The 20,929-nt window shown below is 42.8% G+C and overlaps 1 protein-coding gene across 6 annotated transcripts in view; it reads left to right on the top strand.

The window, feature by feature from the left end:
- DRAP1 (DR1 associated protein 1) overlaps positions 1-20,929 on the top strand; it is a 70,366-nt gene that overhangs the window by 17,987 nt on the left and 31,450 nt on the right. For 5 of the 6 annotated variants that reach the window (XM_033957457.1, XM_033957453.1, XM_033957454.1 and 2 more), the window contains 2 exons: positions 19,074-19,146; positions 19,615-19,708. In XM_033957457.1, the coding sequence (XP_033813348.1) occupies positions 19,074-19,146; positions 19,615-19,708 (167 nt within the window). Of the gene's footprint in view, positions 1-16,701; positions 18,332-19,073; positions 19,147-19,614; positions 19,709-20,929 lie in introns of those variants that run through there. The other variant, XM_033957455.1, reaches the window with a different exon arrangement.

A 20,929-nucleotide genomic window follows, 5' to 3' on the forward strand; every position in this document is an offset into this window, starting at 1 on the left:
TTACATCTGTGAATTGAATCGCTTTCTAAAAAAAATCGGACTCGACGATTGAGTGAGTTCTTACACCTCCGGGTCTCCTAAAGCAGCAGCAGTGGTGGTGGTAGCCAGTGGGAAAAGGCAGTGTTCAGAACAGGTTGGGCAGAGGGAAAGCCCTGGCTGCTGCTTTAGTGCATTGCCTAGCTGTATGGAGAACAACAAGCTAGGTATTCCACTTGACCATATAGGGGGCAGCAGGCCAGGGTAACACAATTTTATAGCCTACTGACGTTTTAGGGTAAAACAGAATAATCCACACTAGCTGTTTCTTACAACTAAATATAGCATTTATTAGTAAAAGATTAGTAAAAGAAAGAAATGACAAGAGAATTTACGAAGGAAAGGAATAATACATCACCATGAAAAATTAACTGCATCTTCTAGCCTTCAAAAACAAAGACCTGGAAGCCGTAAAGCACGGTTAGGCTGGAAGAGCTCGCGAGAGGGCCCTGGGCAAAAATGTACTTTCTCTATTGGTGAACTTCAAGCCAGCCACGTTGAGAGGATTGCTTTATACCAGTGGTTCTCAACCCTATCCTTGGGGACCTCCCAGCCAGTTGGGTTTTCAAGATATCCCTAATGAATTTGCATGAGAGAGATTTGCATATAATGGAGGAGACAGGCATGCAAATATGTCTTATGCATATTCATTAGGGATATCTTGAAAACCCAACTGGCTGGGTTTCCCCCAGGACAGGGTTGAGAACCACTGCTTTATACCCATTCAAAGTACAAGATGGTACATGTTCCCAAAATATGAAACTGATCATGTTTTTGTTTTTGTTTTTACAAATGTAAGGAAAAAACAAGACATTTACTCATGGAGAGGAAAAACAGGCCATATCAGTATGTGAAAATTGTAGCCAGTCTAAACATCAGATTTTTTTTAGCCTCGCTGATATTAGCCTCGCTGATAAGAGTTCAGTTCTCAGCAAACCCTAACAAGCACTGAAAAAAGTTAAAAGCTTACCTACTGAGAGTTGAGTCATCTCACTGTCTACCTGTGAAACCTATGTAACTTATTTCCCTATGCAATGCTATCCTACATAGTATAATAGGGCCCTAAGCTAAATACTGCACTACATTTGGGAGGCCCATATGTCAGATCTCACGGTGGAGAGAATTGGTTGGGGAGGGAGGGAAAGCTGCTGCAGAGGGGGATAGGAGGGAGGAAGGGAAAGCTGCTGCAGAGGGGGATAGGAGGGAGGGAGGGAAAGCTGATGTGCAAGGGGGGAGAGAAGAATAATTGTTGGACATGGGATGAAGGAGAGGAAGGGAGAGATGCAACAAAGAGGCAGAAAGGGGTGAAAGGGAGAAATCCTGCATGTGGTGGAGGGGAGGGAGACTTGCATGGAGAAGAGAGAGGGAGAAATGTTGGACATAGGGTGGAGGGTAGGGAGAGATGGTTCATAGGGAGAGAAAGAAATGTTGCACATGATAATGGAGGGGAGGAAGAGAGAGAGACTGCTTACAGAGGTTTGATCCAGGACACAAGGCAGGGAAAGAGAGAGATGGTAGACAAAGGGAACGAAACAGAAATATTAGATATAGCAGTGAAAGGGAAGGTACAGAGTTGGAAGATGAATGGTGAGCACAGAGAGAGAAGAAAACCTCAAATGGGTAGGAGATCCTGGCGAGCGAGTTAACAGAAGACAAGCAGAAACCAGAGCCTGGAACCAACATGATTTGAATGACAAAATGACCAGACAACAAAAGGTAGAAAAAATAATTTTCCTTGTCATCAACAGCAGATGAATCCAAAGACTAGTGGGATTATGTTCATCAACCAGCAGTTGGAGAGAGAGAACTGAGTTGTCCTCAGCCTTATTGGATGCACAGCCTCCTGGCCAATCAGTATACTCTATCTCCAGCAGGCTGATGGATGTGTTCCTCACAGCCTCCTGGCTTCTGCTTGTGGATTTCGGGCCAGGCCTGGCTATTTGGAAATGAGGGGTATTCTGGCTGAACGATACAAACTTTAGGGGTTACACCTGGCCCCCCCAGGTCCCTGCCTCACCTTCTTCAGGGTCCCGTTCCCTCTCTGATATGGTGCCTTCTCTGTTTCTCTGATTCTCCTTTCCAATTTAAAAAAAGAAAAAGAGACAAATGGACACAGTTTAAAAGAGTACTGTTTTTCACAAGCGGTTTACTCCTTAAGAAGCTTAGGCTCTCTTACACGTTCCTACCTCCTTCCCCTTACTGCCCCCCTCACTCAACTGTCTTCCATTCCTTCCCAAATCTAATTGATGTAATGCCACCTCGCTGTCCTATAGCTCCTCTTGTTATACACCGTCTTGAACTGAAAAGGTATGATGGGATATAAATTAAGCTATTATTATTACTGCCGGAGGCTCCTTCACTTGGCCATTCCTAGCTTGCAGGTGAGTGTTGTTTTCTTGCCCTTTCTGGTTTTGTGGTCTCCGGGTGATTCGCGGCTGAGGGAGTCAACACGGGCTCGACGGAGTATGTTACCCTAGACCCAGCAAACTTGGTTCGAGGAGCTTCGCTGTAACTTTTCCTCTATAGGGGGCACCGGAGAGAACGGTAGCTGGCACTTTACCATGCTGAACAGCTGAGGACAATTTTCACTTCGGTCGCTCGCAGCCATTTTTGAGTCGGTAGTAGCGGTGCAAGTTATTAGCAGTAGGCTACTCTGGGCATGCCGGTTTGTGGCTTTGTATTTGAGGGAATGTTTGTTAATTTGGCACCGTTTAGTTGGGGCGTGCTCGATACATTAGAGCAGCAGTATAGGGTGCCCTGGTGAGCCGTGTGTCAGCAGGAAATTTCTGGTGTCGAGCGCTTTTCAGTACGAGTCAGTTATAGAGATGCGTTGGTCAACAAGCAACTCGAAAGTTTCCCCTTTGCTTTCAGAAGGAGGTTCATTTTTTTGCTTTAATTTTAGTATTTGGTGCTTGGCAGGTAATTTTTGTGGTATTTGCGACTGGGAAACGCTGTAGACATAATTAATAGTAGTAGTAATAGTGGTATTCACTGAATAGGTATAGTTGGGCCGTTTCTGTGGGGGGGGGGTATCTGTGTGCGCAGGGGCTATGGACCTTTCAGGTGGCTGCCTGGTCTAGCGCGTGTGCTATCCTTCTCTTATTGTGCTACTTTCAGTTGGAGTGTTTGAGGGTGGTCTGAACCTGCAGGGGACTTATGGGTGTTTTTTCTATGGCTTATAATTTTGCCTGGAACACATATGTTCTCAGGTGAAGCTTATGACCTGCTATTCCCCCACTTAGGCTGTTTGCTGGTTAGACGGTCAACAGCAGTCTGTGAGCTGACCTGGCCTTTGCTGATCTTCCTGAGATCAGGTCCCAGCACATCTCACTGTTTGGTCCACTTTAGGTTTTCTCTCAGCATAGCATCGGAGCTTTCTGGTAGGTGCTTTTGGGTGATGTTTTTTTTTTTAATTTTTATATAGAGTCCTCTGGTTGTAGTTCTGGAGGAAAAGTTTTTGGGCCACAGGTTGCTATTTTGCACTGGGTTCCTGCTAAGCACTATCTTAGAGTTCAAATAAAAGAACTGTCTTCTCATTCAAATTGGTAACCAAACTTCAGGATTGTAACCGTCACGTTTGAAAGTCACTCAGAGGTATAGATTTCTTCAAGAAGAGAGTTGCGCCCTCTAGTGATGAACCAAAGTATATTTTTCAGTCGTTGCAACTTTATTAGTTCTGGTTACGCTCCAAGTTTGATTACAAAAGTAAATAAATAAATAAATAAATAAATGTCTTTACAGTCTTTCAAACACTTGTATGAAAATACTTTGTTTTTTCTTATCTTTACAAATCTTTTCAAATGAACATCGCTCTGTGAGAAAATTGAGAGCAGTTTGATAATTCAGTTTATAACAGGTTCGGGGTCTAATTCTAATTCTGACGTGTAATAAACTCCTCCCCCTGTACTCTTTTAAACCAGACAGCTGATGCTATGTTTTCTCTGACAGTTTAAATTCACAGCACCGACAGCGTTCTTTTGACGATGTTACCACATCGCAAACTTGAAGCATTCTATCAGCATTGAAAAGGTTTTTCAATTTACATACAATAGGGTCTCCTGAAGAAGGAATCGAAACGGGGCCACGTAGAGACCCCGAACCTGTTATAAACTGAATTATCAAACTGCTCTCAATTTTCTCACAGAGCGATGTTCATTTGAAAAGATTTGTAAAGATAAGAAAAAACAAAGTATTTTCATACAAGTGTTTGAAAGACTGTAAAGACATTTATTTATTTATTTACTTTTGTAATCAAACTTGGAGCGTAACCAGAACTAATAAAGTTGCAACGACTGAAAAATATACTTTGGTTCATCACTAGAGGGCGCAACTCTCTTCTTGAAGAACTCTATACCTCTGAGTGACTTTCAAACGTGACGGTTACAATCCTGAAGTTTGGTTACCAATTTGAATGAGAAGACAGTTCTTTTATTTGAACTCTAATATTTTTCTGACTTCCACTAATATTTAACTATTAGTACCCCAGTGACATTATAAAGAAAGCACTATCTTAGGCCACTATGGGGGACATGGACATTTCCTTTCCACCTTTGGTCATGATTGGGTATGCAGATGTTTGCTGACACATCAATTAGTAATGACTTCAGCGGATTCAGAATGCCGTGGCTAAGCTTATCTTCGCAAAAAGCAAATTTGACCATGTCTTATCACTCCTGTCCAAGCTTCACTGGCTTCCGATAATCTCCAGGGTCCACTTTAAATGCGTCTGTCTAACTTTCAAGATCCTACACGGCATCCTTCCTCCCTTTATTCCACTTTCTTGGAATTCCTCAAATCTTAATTCCACCAGATCCACCCCAAAATTAAAACTATCCTTCCCCTCATTAAAAAGCATTTCCCATGCAGGAAAACTAGGGACCTCCCTCCTCTTCAGAATCACTGAGCTCTGGAACAACCTTACCTCCCCTCTTTGGAATCTGAGCTCCCTCCAACTTTTCCGTAAACATCTGAAAACCTGGCTATTCTCAAAAATGTAATACTTCCTCCCTCTCTGGTATACTAAGCCCTCTAAACATTCTTTATACTATGGCCTTTAACCCTTCATTGGAGTTCCTTTCTATCCCAACTCCTGTAAACCGTGCCGAGCTCTGAGATTGTGGAGAGGATGCGGTATACAAACCTAAGGTTTAGTTTAGTTTAGTCAGCTGGCGGTGTGTTGGATGTCCTTCCTTTGTTTTCAGTTGTTAGGTTGAAGCGCTGGCTTGGGGCATGCCTATTTGATGTGTTTTTTTCGGTCACGTAGTCTTTGGGGGACTTTGGTGGGTCCCTTTGCCCACAATTTCCCCAAGCATGAATGGTACCAAGCATCTGCAGGTGCGCTCACTTAGATCGTATTTTTAGCTAGATGAGTTATTTCCTGTCTGGCCCGGTGCCTTGACGTTTTCTTTCTCCTTTATTCTCCTACACACGATTGAGTGTGTTGTGTATCTTCTGTATGTCTTCTTCAGGATTTCCGGTGCTATCTCCTTAAGTTCTTCAGGAGACGGACATTGGTGGCACTGATAGTAGAGCCACATTTGTTTGTTCCAGCATATCACCCTTTCTCTGGCACCAGGGTACTTGTATTCTTTTGGGCTGCAAGAAGGTGCTGTACTTTTCTCCTATCCTTTGGCGACATTCTTAGGTCGCAGGGTAGCAGCGCATGTCATGGGCACTCAGGTTTTCTGGCTTTTTCTATTAAGTCTATTTGGTACACTTTTCCTGGTTACGGCTGGATGCTGAGATAGTGCTAGGCTGTCCTCCTTGAGTAGACTGAGTAGGTTCTGGGACCTAGTAGCCTCTGTAGCAGCACTAGCTGCCTCGGGTTCATTGTGCTCCAACTCTTTCAGTTTCTTTTGTGCTGCGACAATGGGCTTTGCGGCGTTCTGTCACCCTACTCTTTCATCACAAACTTTGTTACCTCCTGTCTTTTGACAGTTCACTGGGCGTCATGATGACCATATAGAGGGCTTAGAGCTTGCTTCTCTTCTCTCTCATTGACACAGGTCAATGTCTTCGTTTCATGCTGTCTAACAGAATGTTGAAGCATGTTAGTCAGGCAGTTTTCACCTCTTGAGGGTTTTGCCTTAAGTAGCAGCTTTCACTGCTGCCTTTTGGTTATGGTGGTTTGTTTGTAACCAGACTCCTTATTACTGCGCTTGCTATTGTTTCATTCTAGCAGATTATTTCTTTTTTGGAGTTTCTGGGGCTCGTACGCCTGCAATTTATTGTTGGTATGACTACTAGGCAGTTCTTCAACAGCCGCAGGTGTGCATCTGCACTTGGTGACATGAGGTACAACTGGGGTTTAGTGGTTGGCGCTGACCTTTTCAGGACACTGGGCATCTCTTTCCAGTTCCTTCTTCTCGTATCTGTGGGGTCTCGTGCCGTTCTAGGGATGGTACCTAGTTTCCCATTTTCGGGTTAGAAGAAGATTCTCTTGATGTATCATGTGTACATTTGCAGGGGCTGCATGTAAGATGACGTTTTTATGTTAGATACCTGTCATTATATGGGTTCGCACTCCCTAGGAGCAGTCAAACGAGAAGGCAGCTGCTCTGAATGGTGCACAGGCTGGAGGCTGTGGATATTTGGTTTCAAACTCTATTGGAGCTCTTGTTCCTGTCATGATGTGCTTTTACATTGCATTCAACATAGCTTCATTTGTTCTACTCAAGTTTTATTCAGCTTGAAACTTGAACTTGTTGACCCAACCTCGGTGTGGCCAGGAGAAACTATTCTTTGGGTTACCTGATGGCTCTTTGATAAGGACACTAAGGTGGCCTGGCGTCTTCATTGACAGATAACTGAATTCTCTTTTTCTATACAGAAGGAGCCACCACCAACACATTCACTTTGGACATCATAAGTGGGGCTGTCGCAAGGTTAATGGGCAGGATCTGAACTAGAGCCTCTGGTCACGGAGTTGGTGTTGATGCTGTCTATTTCTTTTGGTAGCAGGCTGTGTTTATTCTTTCCACACCTTCCTGATGGGCTTGTCTTTCTCTCTTCCTTTTATGGATCTCTGGTCTGTGAATCTGGGTGAGTCTCCTTACTGCTTTCTCATTTTCTCTGGGACTTGAGTCTGTTCCCGTTAGTGCCAGCATCCTTGTTACTATTCATCTGTTTTCTATAGCCCATACTTAGGTGAGGGCGGTGCTTTACATAACTTCTCGGTACATCTAGTTTGTTTCACATGCTGGACTCCCCTGCGGGGTGGGGTTGTTCCGTCTGCATATTGTATCCTGGGGGTTTGTTTTTTTTTTTTGCCATTTTCACTGCATAGAAGATGTAGGTGGACTACATTCTGCCCTCTCTCTTCGTATATGGTCTTACCAGTCCGTACGACTCTACCTGGAACTGAATTTGTTTCTGTCCAGTGGTGTCACATATTCACAGTTGATTTGGTTCCTCTATGTTCCACCAGCTTGTTTAGTGGTTTCTGGAAGTTACTTTGGCAACCTTCGATAGGACTAAGCTAGTAGGGGGGATTCGACCATGCCTCTCCTGAAGCATTTTGTGTGTAGGTGTATGGGTCATTTCCTCTCTTAAGGTGAGGATTTCTTCTTGAATTTGTTCAGCAGTTTGTCTCTTTTCAGAGTACTATTTGTTTGATAGTTTGGGTTGACTCTTCTTTAGATTGTGAGCTCTCGCTTTATGTGTTTTCAGGCTTGGAGCCCTACAACTTTGCTAGGGGAAAAGGATCTGTTATACTGTTGTGTCACTCAGAGAATAGTTAAGCTCAGAAACGCGTTGCCAGAGGATGTGGAAGGAGCGGATAACGTAGCTGGTTTTAAGAAAGGTTTGGACACGTTCCTGAAGGAAAATTCCATAGTCTGTTATTGAGAAAGACATGGGGGAAGCCACTGCTTCCCCTGTATCGGTAGTATGGAATATTGCTACACCTTGGGTTTTGACCAGGTACTAGTGACCTGGATTGGCCACCATGAGAACAGGCTACTGGGCTTGATGAACCTTTGGTCTGACCCAGTAAGGCTATTCTTATGTCCTTTCCTGAATATTTTGGATTTGCCATGGGATCGGACCATTGTGGGGATAGCAGATTCCCTCAACAGGACTTCTGCTCCATCTTTAGACTTATGACTGTATGGTGCTGTATTGCCATTCTATTTGTGAAGGGGCACTACCGCTGTTGTTTTCCTTACCATAGTGCTTTAAGGCAATGATTGGTCTTGCTCACATGTTTTCTGAGGGTTAGCCTGTATAATTGTGGGGTACATGACCTCTGTTGTTTGCTTTCTTCTTAGACAAATTCTGACTAGCTTATATTGGAAGTGAAGGATTTCACACTTTCTTGGTTGTTGTTATCTAGGTATCCACAGTTGGTCTAGATGTGAGACTAGTTCTAACGTGATCGTCCGTACATTGGGACTGGTGGAGTGGTTTTTATTTCCCTCCCTATGTTAGGATTGCTTTGCTACATCCCACTAGTCTCTGGATTCAACTGCTGTTGATGACAAGGAAGGAAAAATTATGTTCTTACCTGTTAATTTTATTTCCTTTAGTTATAGCAGATGAATCTAGAGTCCCACCCTGTTTCAGGTTTTGTCGTTCATGAGCGCAGTTTGGGCATGATTTTTGTGCTGGATTTGCATTTTCTTTTTTTTTTTTGAGTATTGATTTTTCTTGTATCACATGTGTGGGAAAGGAGTTTACTGAGTTTTATTTCGGATGCTCTTAGAAGACCTATACTGATTGGACAGGAGGCTGTGCATCCAATAAGGCTGAGGACAACTCAGTTCTTTCTATCTCCATCTGCTGGTTGATGGACGTAATCCCACTAGTCTCTGCATTCATCTGCTGTGACTAAAGGAAAGAAAATTAACAGGTAAGAACATAATTTTTTCTTATTTTCTATTTTGTGATTTCAATATGTCAGATTTGAAATGTGTATCCTGCCAGAGGTGGTGTTAAGACAGTGAGCTTGAGTTAGGACCTAACAGAGAGAGGAATGTCTTTGTTTTGTTTACACCACAGCTTCGGTGTGGGTTTGGAGAGGGCAAAGGGGGGTGGGGTAGGGTGGGTGAAGAGGCTACAAAATAAATCTGCCAGGAATTTTGAAAAAAATGCCTGATTGGGCAGGAAAAGTGAATTGGAACGAATCGAAAAGTCAGTTCAATGGACCAAATTGAATCAAAAATTTTTTTCTCTGAATCAGGCAGCACTAGTAAAATCCTCTAGCATGGCTTAATAAAATAGGGCCTTAATTTTTTGTTAAATGAATTCCATTAATGTCACAGGCCTGATTTAAAACAATTTGATTTATTCAAATCTGCCCTACCACATTCCCCATCGATGAATTCCAGAGTTTAATTACCGGTACATGTTGAGTGAAGAAATATTTTCTTCAGTTTGTTTTAAATCTACTATTTAGTAACTTCATCACATGCTCCCTAGTCTTAGTATTTTTGGAAAGAGCAAACAAACGATTCGCATCTACCCATTCCACTCCACTCAGTATTTTATAGACCTTTATCATATCTTCCTTGAGCCCATCTCTTTTCCAGGTTGAAGAGTCCTAGCCGCTTTAGCCTTTAATGATAGGAAAGTTGTCCCATTCTTTTATCTCTTTTGTCACCCTTCTCTGTATCTTTTCTAATTCTGTTATATCTTTTTTTCAGACGCAGCGACTAGAATTGCACACAGTATTTGAGGAGCAGCCATACCATGGAACGATACAAAGACGATATAATATTTTCATCTTTGTTTTCCACTCCTTTCCTGATAATTCCTAACATTCTATTTGCTTTCTTAGTCACTGTCACCAGACTCTGTGCTGAGAGTTTTAATGTATCCTCAACAATGACATTTAGATCTTTTTCCTGGGCAATGACTCCTAACGTGGAACCCTACATAATGTAGTTGTAGTTCAGCTTCCTCTTTCCCATATTCATCGCTTTGCACTTGCTCACATTATACATTATTTTGATGCCCAGTCTCACAAAGTCCTCTTTAAATTTTTCACAATCGTAATTTAACAACTTGGTGTCATCAGCAAATTATCTCACTGTTATTCCCATCTCTTGATCATTGATAAATGTTAAAAAGCAACGGTCCCAGGAAAGACCCCCCTGGGGAACCCCACTGTTTACCCTGTTCCATTAAGAATATTGATAATTTAACCCTACTCCCTGTTTTCTGTCTTTCAACCAGCTCTTAATCCATAATAGGACATTCTTGGGCAACAGGACTGATAGTCTTGATCAGCAGGTTATACCCTCATTAGCTAACAGAGATCTAGAGAGCTCCACCATCATCACTCTTGAATGAGCTCTCTTCCCTTTCCATCCCCCACCCCCCAGTCTTATCTGTACAAGTGAAGATTAGGGAGCCTGTCTGTTCTGCTCAAGTTTAATCTGTATTATTTTCGGATCTCGGTCACCTCCAGATCATCTCTGGCTGTGAAAAGATACAGGCTCGGGGTTGAAGTCCATAGCCCACAGGTCAGGCCATGTTATGCCAGTCTTACATCAGTAGTTTTCATAGCTCAGGGTCTGTACCCTTGGAAATAATCTCACCCCAGGTTTGTCTGCAGTGGGCTTGAGCAGCTCATCCCAGGTTCTGACTGCAGTGGGCTTGAGAGCAGACTGAGCGGTTCTCATGGTGGTTTTATGCAGGATTGGGTCCGACTATGTTTCTCCCCCCTCGATGTAGCACAGTTCCGGCGGAGGTCTGAGGGTCCAGTTCCATATCAGGAACTGGACAGCAGTCCGAAGAAACAAGCCATTTATAGAGTATAGGCTTGTCTGAGACAGAAATCTTCTTTCCCCTCTGATCAGAGGTTTCACTAAGCAGAAGCACAGCACAGTGAGTAAGGGTATTGCAGCCTGGGGGAGGGAATCCTTAAGTCATTTTAAAGATTTCTGAGGTTATGGATCAGGTCCCCCCCCACCTCCCAAAACCATTTTTTGGAATTTGCTTTTTTTTTTTTCCTCCACTGGGTATTTTAGGCACCAGAATTGCTGTTGCAGTGGCCATCTTGGATTTTCCGATTTTGTTTTAAAAGCTTCCATTTGCATCAATACCCCTTATTTCTTTTACAGAAAACAGTATAAATGGAGATACTTTGGATTCATGCCAAATTTGCAGCTGATGCCTATCTCAAGGAGGCTATTGTTCCACATGCTGCCTGGTAATGAGGGAGGGGTGGTAGCTTTGGGTTTCACCTCCTCTTTTGTTTCTGGTGGACTTGGAGGATGAAGGTTCAGAGTCCATTCCTCTTGGAAATTCAGCATCCCAGCTTAGGGGCAAGGGGGTCTGACTACAATCAGGTGGCAGCCCTGGTCTTGGAGATGATCCAGGGCTGTGAAGGTTGTTCAAATTAGAGAATGACATGGTGACAAAATTCATCACCGTTCCCGTCCCCGCGGATAACCGTGGGAAACCATCTTCATGTCATTCTTTAAAGAGAGAGGGAAGAATCAGAGTATGAATGGAATAGTCCTTTCATAAATCTGGAAACCACAGGATGAGCAGAGAGAGGTTTCCCTTGCAGAGGCTGATGGAAAGCCGCAATTGCACTTAGATGGACTCGTATCGATGTAGACTTGAGGCCAGAATGAGAGAGGTGCAGAAGATAGTCCAACACAGAAGATAGGGAGGCTCATTGAGGCTCCTTACGATTAGAAATACACCAGGTAGAAAATCTAATCCATTTTTGGGAGTAGCATTGTCTAGTAGCAGGCTTCCAGGAAGCCTCCAACACATCCCTCACCGCTTCGGAAAATTGGAGAGGAGTTACGTTGAGAGGAACCAAGCTGTCAGGTGGAGAGACTGCAGGTTGGGATGGAGCAGAGATCCTTGATGCTGAGTAAGCAGTGAAGGAAACACTGGAAGAAGGAATGGCTCCCTGCTGCTGAGTTGAAGTAGAAGGGAGTACCAAGGCTGTCTGGGCCACCGAGGCGCTATCAGAATCATGGTGGCATGGTCGGACTTCAGCTTGACCAGAGTCTTTTGAATGAGAGGAAACGGAGGAAACGCATATAGACGCAGTCCATCTCAGCGAGACACATGATGGTTCTCCTGGGCCACATGGCCTCTACGGTTCATGTGACTCCTTTTGCCAGACTTCACCTCAGAATTCCTCAGTGGACCCTGGCTTTTCAATGGACACAGGTGTCAGATCCTTTGACTCGTCACATCTTGGTCACTCCTGCTCTTCAGCAGTCTCTATGTTGGTGGATGATCTCTTCCAATCTATCCAGAGGTTTGCTGTTTCACACTCCTCCCCACCAGAAGGTTCTCACGACCGATTCCTCGACCTATGCATGGGGGGCTCATCTGGACGGTCTTCGCACTCAAGGCTTCTGGACCAGTGCGGATCGGCTGTGCCATATCAGTCTTCTGAAACTCAGGGCGATTTTCAATGCTCTTCATTCTTGGAGGTGCTGCAATCGCACAGCCCATCTCTGCCCCTGAATCTCTACTGCTGAGAGGATTAATTATTTTAACGTTGAAAGTAATTCTCTCAAATTGGAAAGACTTATCCTCTGCTACATACACTGCTTGGGTGGCTAATGTTACTACCATTTTAAATATGAGCGTATTTATGCGGAAAAGTTTGGTTTAGTGCATAAATTTCATGAGATATGGGATCCTATTATAGACTGTTAGGTTACATGTCTTAACATGTCTTATGACCTTGGTGCTATTCTTTTATTTTGGTCCTCACCAGATGTTATTTCCCTTGACATTGTATATCTGTACTGCTTACCTGTACTGATTTTATTTTCTTTTACTATGTATTATTCATCTAAGTATACTAGTGCTTTACCTTGTCATACAAGATGCATTTTTATTTGATGCATGCTCACCTTATTCTCCTCATTTTGCCTGCTTACTACTGATTATTTGGGACAGTTTTGGACATTGGTATATTGTTCGACTTTCCTATTACTGATCTTCCTTATGCTCTGTTATTGATTGTTGAGTTGTCTTGTGTTATATAAACCAATAAAAACATTGAACACTAACTGGCTAGCTACATGTATATCATTCTGCTATGCTCAGACTGGACTGCCACTGGAGAGCCATGTCACAGCCCACAAAATTAGAGCTATGGCAGCTTTTGTTGCTTTCCTTAGATCTACTCCCATTGAGGAAATCTGTAAAGCTGCCATGTAGTCCTCAGTTCATACATTACTTCTCACTATTATCTGGAGTCTTTCTCTAGATGGGATGGGTACTTCGGCCAATCTGTATTACAAAATTTATTTTCCTAAAGGCCAACTTTCCCACCATCCCATTCTACTTAGCTTAGAGGTCACCCATCAGTGAGAATATGCTGCCTGCTTGTCCTGGGATAAAGCACAGTTACTTACCATAACGGGTGTTATCCAGAGACAGCAGGTAGATATTCTCACAACCCACCCACCTCCCCTGGTTGGTGTCTTAGTTGGCTTATCTTAACTGAAGGGATCGTGCGCCTACGTCGAGCGGGAAGTCACTCGCACATGCGCAGTGTGGGCTATAGCGAACTTTCTAAACACTTAAAGTGGCAATGCACTTTTGAAGTGGTCCATACCAGGGCTCCGTCGGTGACATCACCCATCAGTGAGAATATCTGCCTGTTGTCTCTGGATAACACCTGTTACGGGAAGCAACTGTGCTTTTTCATCAGTCAATCCTATTCACAGATTACTCCCTCTATTCTTGCTGAGCTCATTGGCATGATCTTTCCATTCAAAATCTCTACTACACTCAGATATTATAGTCTGTACGGACCATCAAGTACAAATAGGCTATATTTACTAGCTAAATGGAGCAAAGTTTTTTTCTTCTTTACCTAACAGCCTCGGAGGATTTGGAATTAGGCATTTCCTCACAGCAGTTTTCTCAAAGCTGTTTCCATTCAAGGGAGTGTAATATTTTTCTGACGAACACACTCAGAAGCAATTTTTCATCTTCATGACTGGACTCTAGATTCAGCAATTCTTCTTTTCATTTCCTCTATATGAGAGACTGCAAGTAGATTTCCTTGCGTCTTACCTCGATGCTCTGCTACCCTGTTTTTCACTCCAGGCTTCGGTGCCTCATCTTCTAGAAGTGGACATTCTTCTAAACTGGATGAATAAGTTCCAGATGTGTCCAGCCGTCCTTTTCTTTTTAGACATTTGTCCTGCACAAGTGGGAGAGTGTCACCATGATTCGAATTGCTCCTCATGGCTCCAACGATCTTGAGTTTTCTTCTTTTTCAACTTAGTTGATGCCAATACCTCTGCTAATCTTTCCATCCATTCTTAAGTATAGTGAAGGTTCAGTCTACATTCCAATTTTCAGCTTTAGTTCCTGACAGTTTGGTATTTCCCGGGCTGAATTCAGCTGTTCCTCATTTCATTCAGCCTAGTGCATTGATATTCACAGCTTCCAGAACACCAGCCATTTTGCAGTGTTCAAAGCAACAATGGACACCTTTTTTTCTGCTAGGTGTCTTATTCTTCATTAGGATCTGAGGTCATCTCCTTTTGACTTCTCTCCTCTATTTGTCGGATTCTAGCCTGAAACTCACTTCTGTTGCAGTTCATCTTAGTTCTATTACTGCCTTTCATTGGCCAGTGAATGGGGCATCTATTTCTGCTCATCCTCTCATTCCTAGATCTATGAAAGGTTTTTTTCAATGTACTCTTAGTGGTATGGAATCTCAATGTGATTCCTGTCCACTTATGGAAGTTACATTTGAATCAATGTCTTCCGTTTTTCCTCCTTGAAAAGTTCTCTTTCTCATCTCTCCTGCACTTCTGCCAGATGAGTGAATGGACTTGAACCATGAGTGGCGGATCCACTTTTTACAGTGTTCTTCCACGGCAACATTGTGCTTCGCACTCTTTCAAAGTTATTATCAATAGTTGTCACTGAATCCAAGCTTCTTCTCACAGCTTCTCACTGATTTTTATTCCATTCAATCGATTGTGCTATCAATATTTTTTCCAAGTTTTACTCTTTTCTAGCAGAATCAATTTTTCATCCTATAGACTGCAAATGAGCATTAGATGCTTGTTTGCAGAAGACTATATCATAAAGATCATCTCTACAACTTTTTGTCTCTTTCGACATTAACAAGTTGGGTTAAAGGGATTAATATCCAATCCAACAAGTTGATGCATGCATCTTGTTTTCGTATATTTCAGACCGGGCTGCAATTAGACAGTCGAGTCACAGCTCTTCAAAGGTTCGAGTTTGGCAGCTTCAGTACTTTTTTTTCTCAATCTATTTCGATTGACAGAATTGATGAAGCCGCTATTTTTCTCCTCGGTTCATATTTTCACCTTTCATTATTGTCTGGAATTTTTGTCCAGAAGGGATGGGCTCTTTGGCCTCTCAGTATTTCAAATCTGATTTTCTACAAGGCCAAAACTCCCACCATCCCATTCTGGTTAGCTTGGAGGTCACCCACATGTGAGAATATGCTGCCTGCTTGTCCTGGAATAAAGCACAGTTACTTACCATAACAGGTGTTATCCAGGGACAGCAGTCAGATATTCTCATAACCCACCCACCTCACCTGATTAGCTTCTTAGCTGGCTATCTAAACTGAGGAGACGTCGGGCAGTAAGGCACTCGCGCATGCGCAATGTGGTCAGTCGCAAACTTTCTAAAGTTCTTAAAGCAAAATGCTTTTAAAGCTGTCAGCATCGGGGCTCCATGGATGACGTCGCCTGTGAATATCTGCATGCTGTCCCTGGATAACACCTATTACGATAAGTAACTGTGCTTTATCCTCCCAAAAATTAAAAAAAAATAATTAACTTAGCCCCTAAAGACAGTACCAATAATTTTTTGGAAAAAACGAATGGATTTCATCCAAATTAAACAGGCATCAACTAAAACTTTTCTTATTGGACCATCTGTATATCACTGTAACCATCATAAATCAATATTACTAATCTCGTACGATCTTACAGCTGCTTTTGACAACATTGGTCACACCCTACTCCTGCTTCGTCGTAGTCAAATCATCATATAGGCATAGCACTAGCTTAGTTTACTTCCTATCTATTCGACTGTCACTGTATTGTTCACGTCCATGATCAATATTCCAGTCCCTTTACTTTGCCCTGTGGTTCCCCCAGGGATTTATCCTTGCCTCTATACTTACCGACATTTGTTCAACCCATTGGTTTCACCACTGACCAGGGGCTGCTTGACCTGGTCAGTGGGACAGAAGGGAAATTTCCAGGGTGAGCCTCCTCTCCTAAGGGAAAGTACTCACAGCCTGCAGCTGCAAATTAATTAGACACAAAGACCCTAATATAATGATCTAATATCTGATTTATTAATTGGAGATAGTAAATAAATGGCAGTGTTTGTGCCTGGGAGAATAATTACCCTTTTCTCCTGTCTCTACTGTATACTCTGAGCTTGAACTTTCAGACTACTACATTTATGGCTTCTTTTACATCACATCTGCTATGTTAGATAACACAATAGCAATGCAGATCGGCAGTTGAGAGGTCATTGTTTTGGGGGGGTGTTGGGTTCGGAGGTATTTGTGATTGGGGCAGGTTATGGGTTTGGGGGTGACTGCAGGCATGAGGGAGTGGGCATCCCTCCTGCCTATCACATTTGGGGGGGGGGTGCTTCGCATGTTCCAGCAGGAGGGAGTGGGCATGCCACCTGCCGATGTCAGGGGGTCCCCTGCCACAACTGATCGCGGCAGGGGTATTTCTCCCCAATCAACTGAGCTAGCAGGACTATCTGAAGCCGTGGACTGCTGACTCAACTTATTGAGCAGCTGCTACGGCCTGACTTAGATCCTGTATCAGCATTGATAGGTGGCTGATATGTAGGCCAGGTTTTTCTGGGCCTACATTTCAGCCGCCTATCTTGCCATGAATCGCGGCTAGATAACCACTGTAGCCTGCCTAACGCCACTTCTGGTATTGGCCATGCCTACGTTGGCATTCCACGGCTTAAAGCAGCTACCTAGTTGCCATGCCAGCTGCCTTTTATTTAGGTGTTCGTAGGTGCTTTAACACTGCCATATTTGCTGTTGCTGATGGTGTTTTTCAATTAACTTAGGCATCAGCAGAGTGCCTAGCAATGCCTGTTTAGGTACTGGTTATAGATTTTTTTCTGTTAGTTCTACCTCTATGAAGTACTACATAGTGAGTTTACTTCCTACCTTAACTCTTTAATCTATCACTTTTTGGTAATATCTCTTTACTGAATATAAATCTTGTTTCCAATTTTAATTTGATTATCCCTGCTCTTGTGAACTTATGTGAAGTAATCTATTGTTTACCACAATTGGTAATTTTTAAGGACATATCTAAGAGAAACATCTAGGCTTTACGTCCCTTTTTGATGACTACCTTTACCATCTATTGTGGAACTCTTCTAGTCAACAATTCTGTCTAGTTCCTTAAAATTTGTTTTTCTCAAAACTGTAACTCAACCCTTTCTCCGTTTCACCCTTCCTCTCCAAGGCAGCTACATAATAGTCTATCATTATAATTCTGGAACTTTCGTTGGTATCTTTATTTTATTTAATTCTATTATCTTTTACAGCTTATTTAACTTTTTGACACCATAGCATAGGTCCAAGTGTGGAATAAGGGTTTATTAAATTTGTTCCTCTATTTCACTGCTCCATATCCCACTTGCAATCTTATTTAACCCATATGTAATTTGAAATGTGTTACCTTGTCTATGCCTTACATGTCTCCACCTTATACTTATGAGCCCTTGTCCCATTTTAGTTCAATTACATAGCCCTAATCTCCATCAGCAGCATGTTTATCCATGCTATTGCCCATAGACATATCTGTAAAGCTCATAAAACTTCATTACTTCTTATGCCTATGCAGATGATATCCATCTCCTACACCCTCTTGATCCTTTAGATGCCAGGGAAATTGTAGATATAAATTCCAAATTACAAAAGATCATGGTGTGGCTCCATGAAAATCACCTCTTGCTCAACCATCAGAAATCCAAAGCTCTCCTCTTCTCCAATTTTGATACTGGCAACCTTAGCTCCCCACTATTTCTCTCCAACACTCAAATTCATTTTTACCCTTTACTCAAAATTTTAGGTGTTACATTTGATCCCAAATTGACCTTCCAACTGCAAATCTCTTTATTGCTCAACGCTGCTTCTATAAATTGTGCATGATCTGTTCAATATCCAGTCTTCTACACCCCTTGCACTTAACATCCTAATTCACTCTAGTTATTAACCACATTGACTATTGCAACTCCCTCTTCTGCGGCATCTGATCTAGAGACCTTCAATGTTTACAGCTTATAGAGAATACATCCATAAAACTCATTACAGGTAAGAAGAAATATGACCATACTATTCCCCTTCCGGTTTCCTATACGTCAGTATCTCACCTTTAAAATCCTTCTCTTAGTCCACAGAACACGCCAATTCCATTCACCTCCTTTTCTTGACACCTTTTAATCCCTTATGTGCCTACTTTGTACCCTCTGTTCCCTCCAGCAAAACCTACTTGTCATTCCATCTCCAAGAAAGATTACCTATGATTATACCAGAAACAGTATCTTCTCAGTTATAGGCCCATCATTGTGGAATGTCCTGTCTAAGACTTGAACCTTCCACTAAGTGCTTCAAATCCCTATTAGACTTTTTTATTCAAACACCTTTGATTAGCTCTACTTTGTCCACTACGCTAGGCCCACATCGACGAGACTATCCTGCACACCAGTGCAGTTTGCTATTTCTTGATCTATCCCCTGTCCTTTTTTTAATTCCTTCTTTCTTCTCTACCAATGTAATTGATGATATTCTCTGTCTGTGTATAACATTCATGTCTGTGTACAGTCTCTTCCTCTGTAAACTGCTCTGAACTGCTTCTGGTATTGCGGTATACAAAATAAAGTTATTATTATTATTATTCTCTTCCCCTTCTCTCTATTTACTTTGACTTAGAATTGTAAACCATGTTGATCTTCGTCGAAGTGCGGTATGTCAAGCTTTAATAAAAACTTGAAGCTTGAAATAAAAAGAGCATAGTAATTTGCAATAATCCTCCTTTTTTGTTTCTTGTGTTTAGGCAAGGATAAAGAAGATAATGCAGACGGATGAGGAGATTGGAAAAGTAGCTGCGGCAGTTCCTGTTATTATATGTATCCTTGGCCAGGTTCTGTCTGCCATAGCTCCACAGATTATCCACTCTCCAAACCTGAAGGATAAGAGAAGAAATGTGTTAAATCTGCTCGCGTTCCTGTGCAATTTTGTTAGATTAGGAATAACCAAAATAAGAAATTGGATTAGCTAGGTGTTAGACAGGAAGAGTGCGAGTGTGTGTGTGCTTTGAGATGGGATGTGGTGTTGTATTTGGAGAAAGTAGGAAGGTGTGTTGGTGAAGGTGTTTTAGAAAGGTGTCAGGGTAGAAAGCTGTTTATGGAAGGTGGGAGGGTGTAGCATAATGGGTTTTGCATCATCTTGTTTTGAAATTTTTCTTGCTTTCAGAACCTGTGTGCACGTGTGGTGTTATGATTATATTTGAATGAAAGATTTAAACCAAGCTACAGAATTTGTTTAGCAAGCAATAGTACAGGGTTTGTTTCCTTGACTCTTTTTCTTCTGTTCAGCTCGGGCTCTGGAGCTCTTCCTGGAGGCACTGCTGAAAAGAGCCTGCCAGGTCACACAGTCTCGCAATGCCAAAACCATGACAACGTCACATTTGTAAGTCCTAACACTAGGGACTGATATGTTTACTTGAGAGAGCTAAATACCAATAAAAGATGCTGTCAACGGCAACAAATATTCTTGTACAATCCCTCTGGAGCCTGAACTATCGGGTAATGCATCCATTCCAGCCTTGGCTGCAGAACTTAAAAATAACAACAACCCCCTCTGCGATGTCACCTGTGTGACCACTCCCCTTGAAGTTCAGTTTGATTCTGCAGCCTTGCTGAGAACTTCTAGTTTTCTTCTGCTTGTGATTTTATTTCTCAATTCCTAGTCTTTTATTTTCTTCGGTACTGCGGGTTTGCCCTCATGCTGCGGATCAACTCTGTGCAAGTGATCCTTCGGCGGGAGATCGCAGACATTTTAAAGTTTGTCTGCTTCTGGAGGGTGCTCTGTAAGCCTGAAACTGCAGTAAGCCCTCTGGACAGCCTGCAGATTGAATCGGGTCTCCAGGTTCGGAGCCATCTCTCCCCTGGTTCGTCCGCAAAGGGGTATAGCATAGGCTGCTGCAGTTCCGAGGAGGTACACCGGGATTGGAACCGTACCGCATGTCTTCCCTGATTCCCCTGAGGGGTCCTAGTGGTTGTGATCTGAGATGACAGGGAAGCTGAGGCAACCAGAAGATCTGAAATATCCAGTTTAATCAGCTCCTGAGGGTAATGATCTTCCTATGCCTGTACTGTGTATTGCTGGCTGCCATTGAAATGCATTGCAGCACATGTCTGTGGTGTCTGTGTCACAGACTTTGCCGATCAGGGTTTTGGGGTTTTCCCAGCTTGCCCTGGTCCCCACCTGTAAAATCCTAAAATCGACGTTTTTAGTGTTTTCAATGGTCGTTTTTCTGTCAAAATCGGCACCCGCAGCAGCCATCTTGGATTTCCTTTAAAGTTTTTTAAAAATATTTTTTCTTGGTCTTAGAAGCTTCGTTTTTGCTCCAAACTTCACTGATGGCCACCTCAGGACAGGATGCCTAAGATGTGGTGGATGGCGGCTGGATTTGCGTCCTTTTATCCTGTGCGCCGCGGGCCACGAGGGGGGGTGAGACGAGCAGATCCCGTGCTCCCCTCCTGAGAGGCCCTAATGCCCTTTCATTCCACCAGAATTGTGATTACTGCATCCGGGGTGCTTAAACTGGGCGCGGATGGCATTTTTGCGAAACGCAAGCGCAATTTCGGGAAAAAGTCTCCTCAGTCTGCTATTCCTGTGAGATCTGAG

Source organism: Geotrypetes seraphini, chromosome 8 (assembly GCF_902459505.1).
Source record: "Geotrypetes seraphini chromosome 8, aGeoSer1.1, whole genome shotgun sequence".
NCBI classification, from domain to species: domain Eukaryota; kingdom Metazoa; phylum Chordata; class Amphibia; order Gymnophiona; family Dermophiidae; genus Geotrypetes; species Geotrypetes seraphini.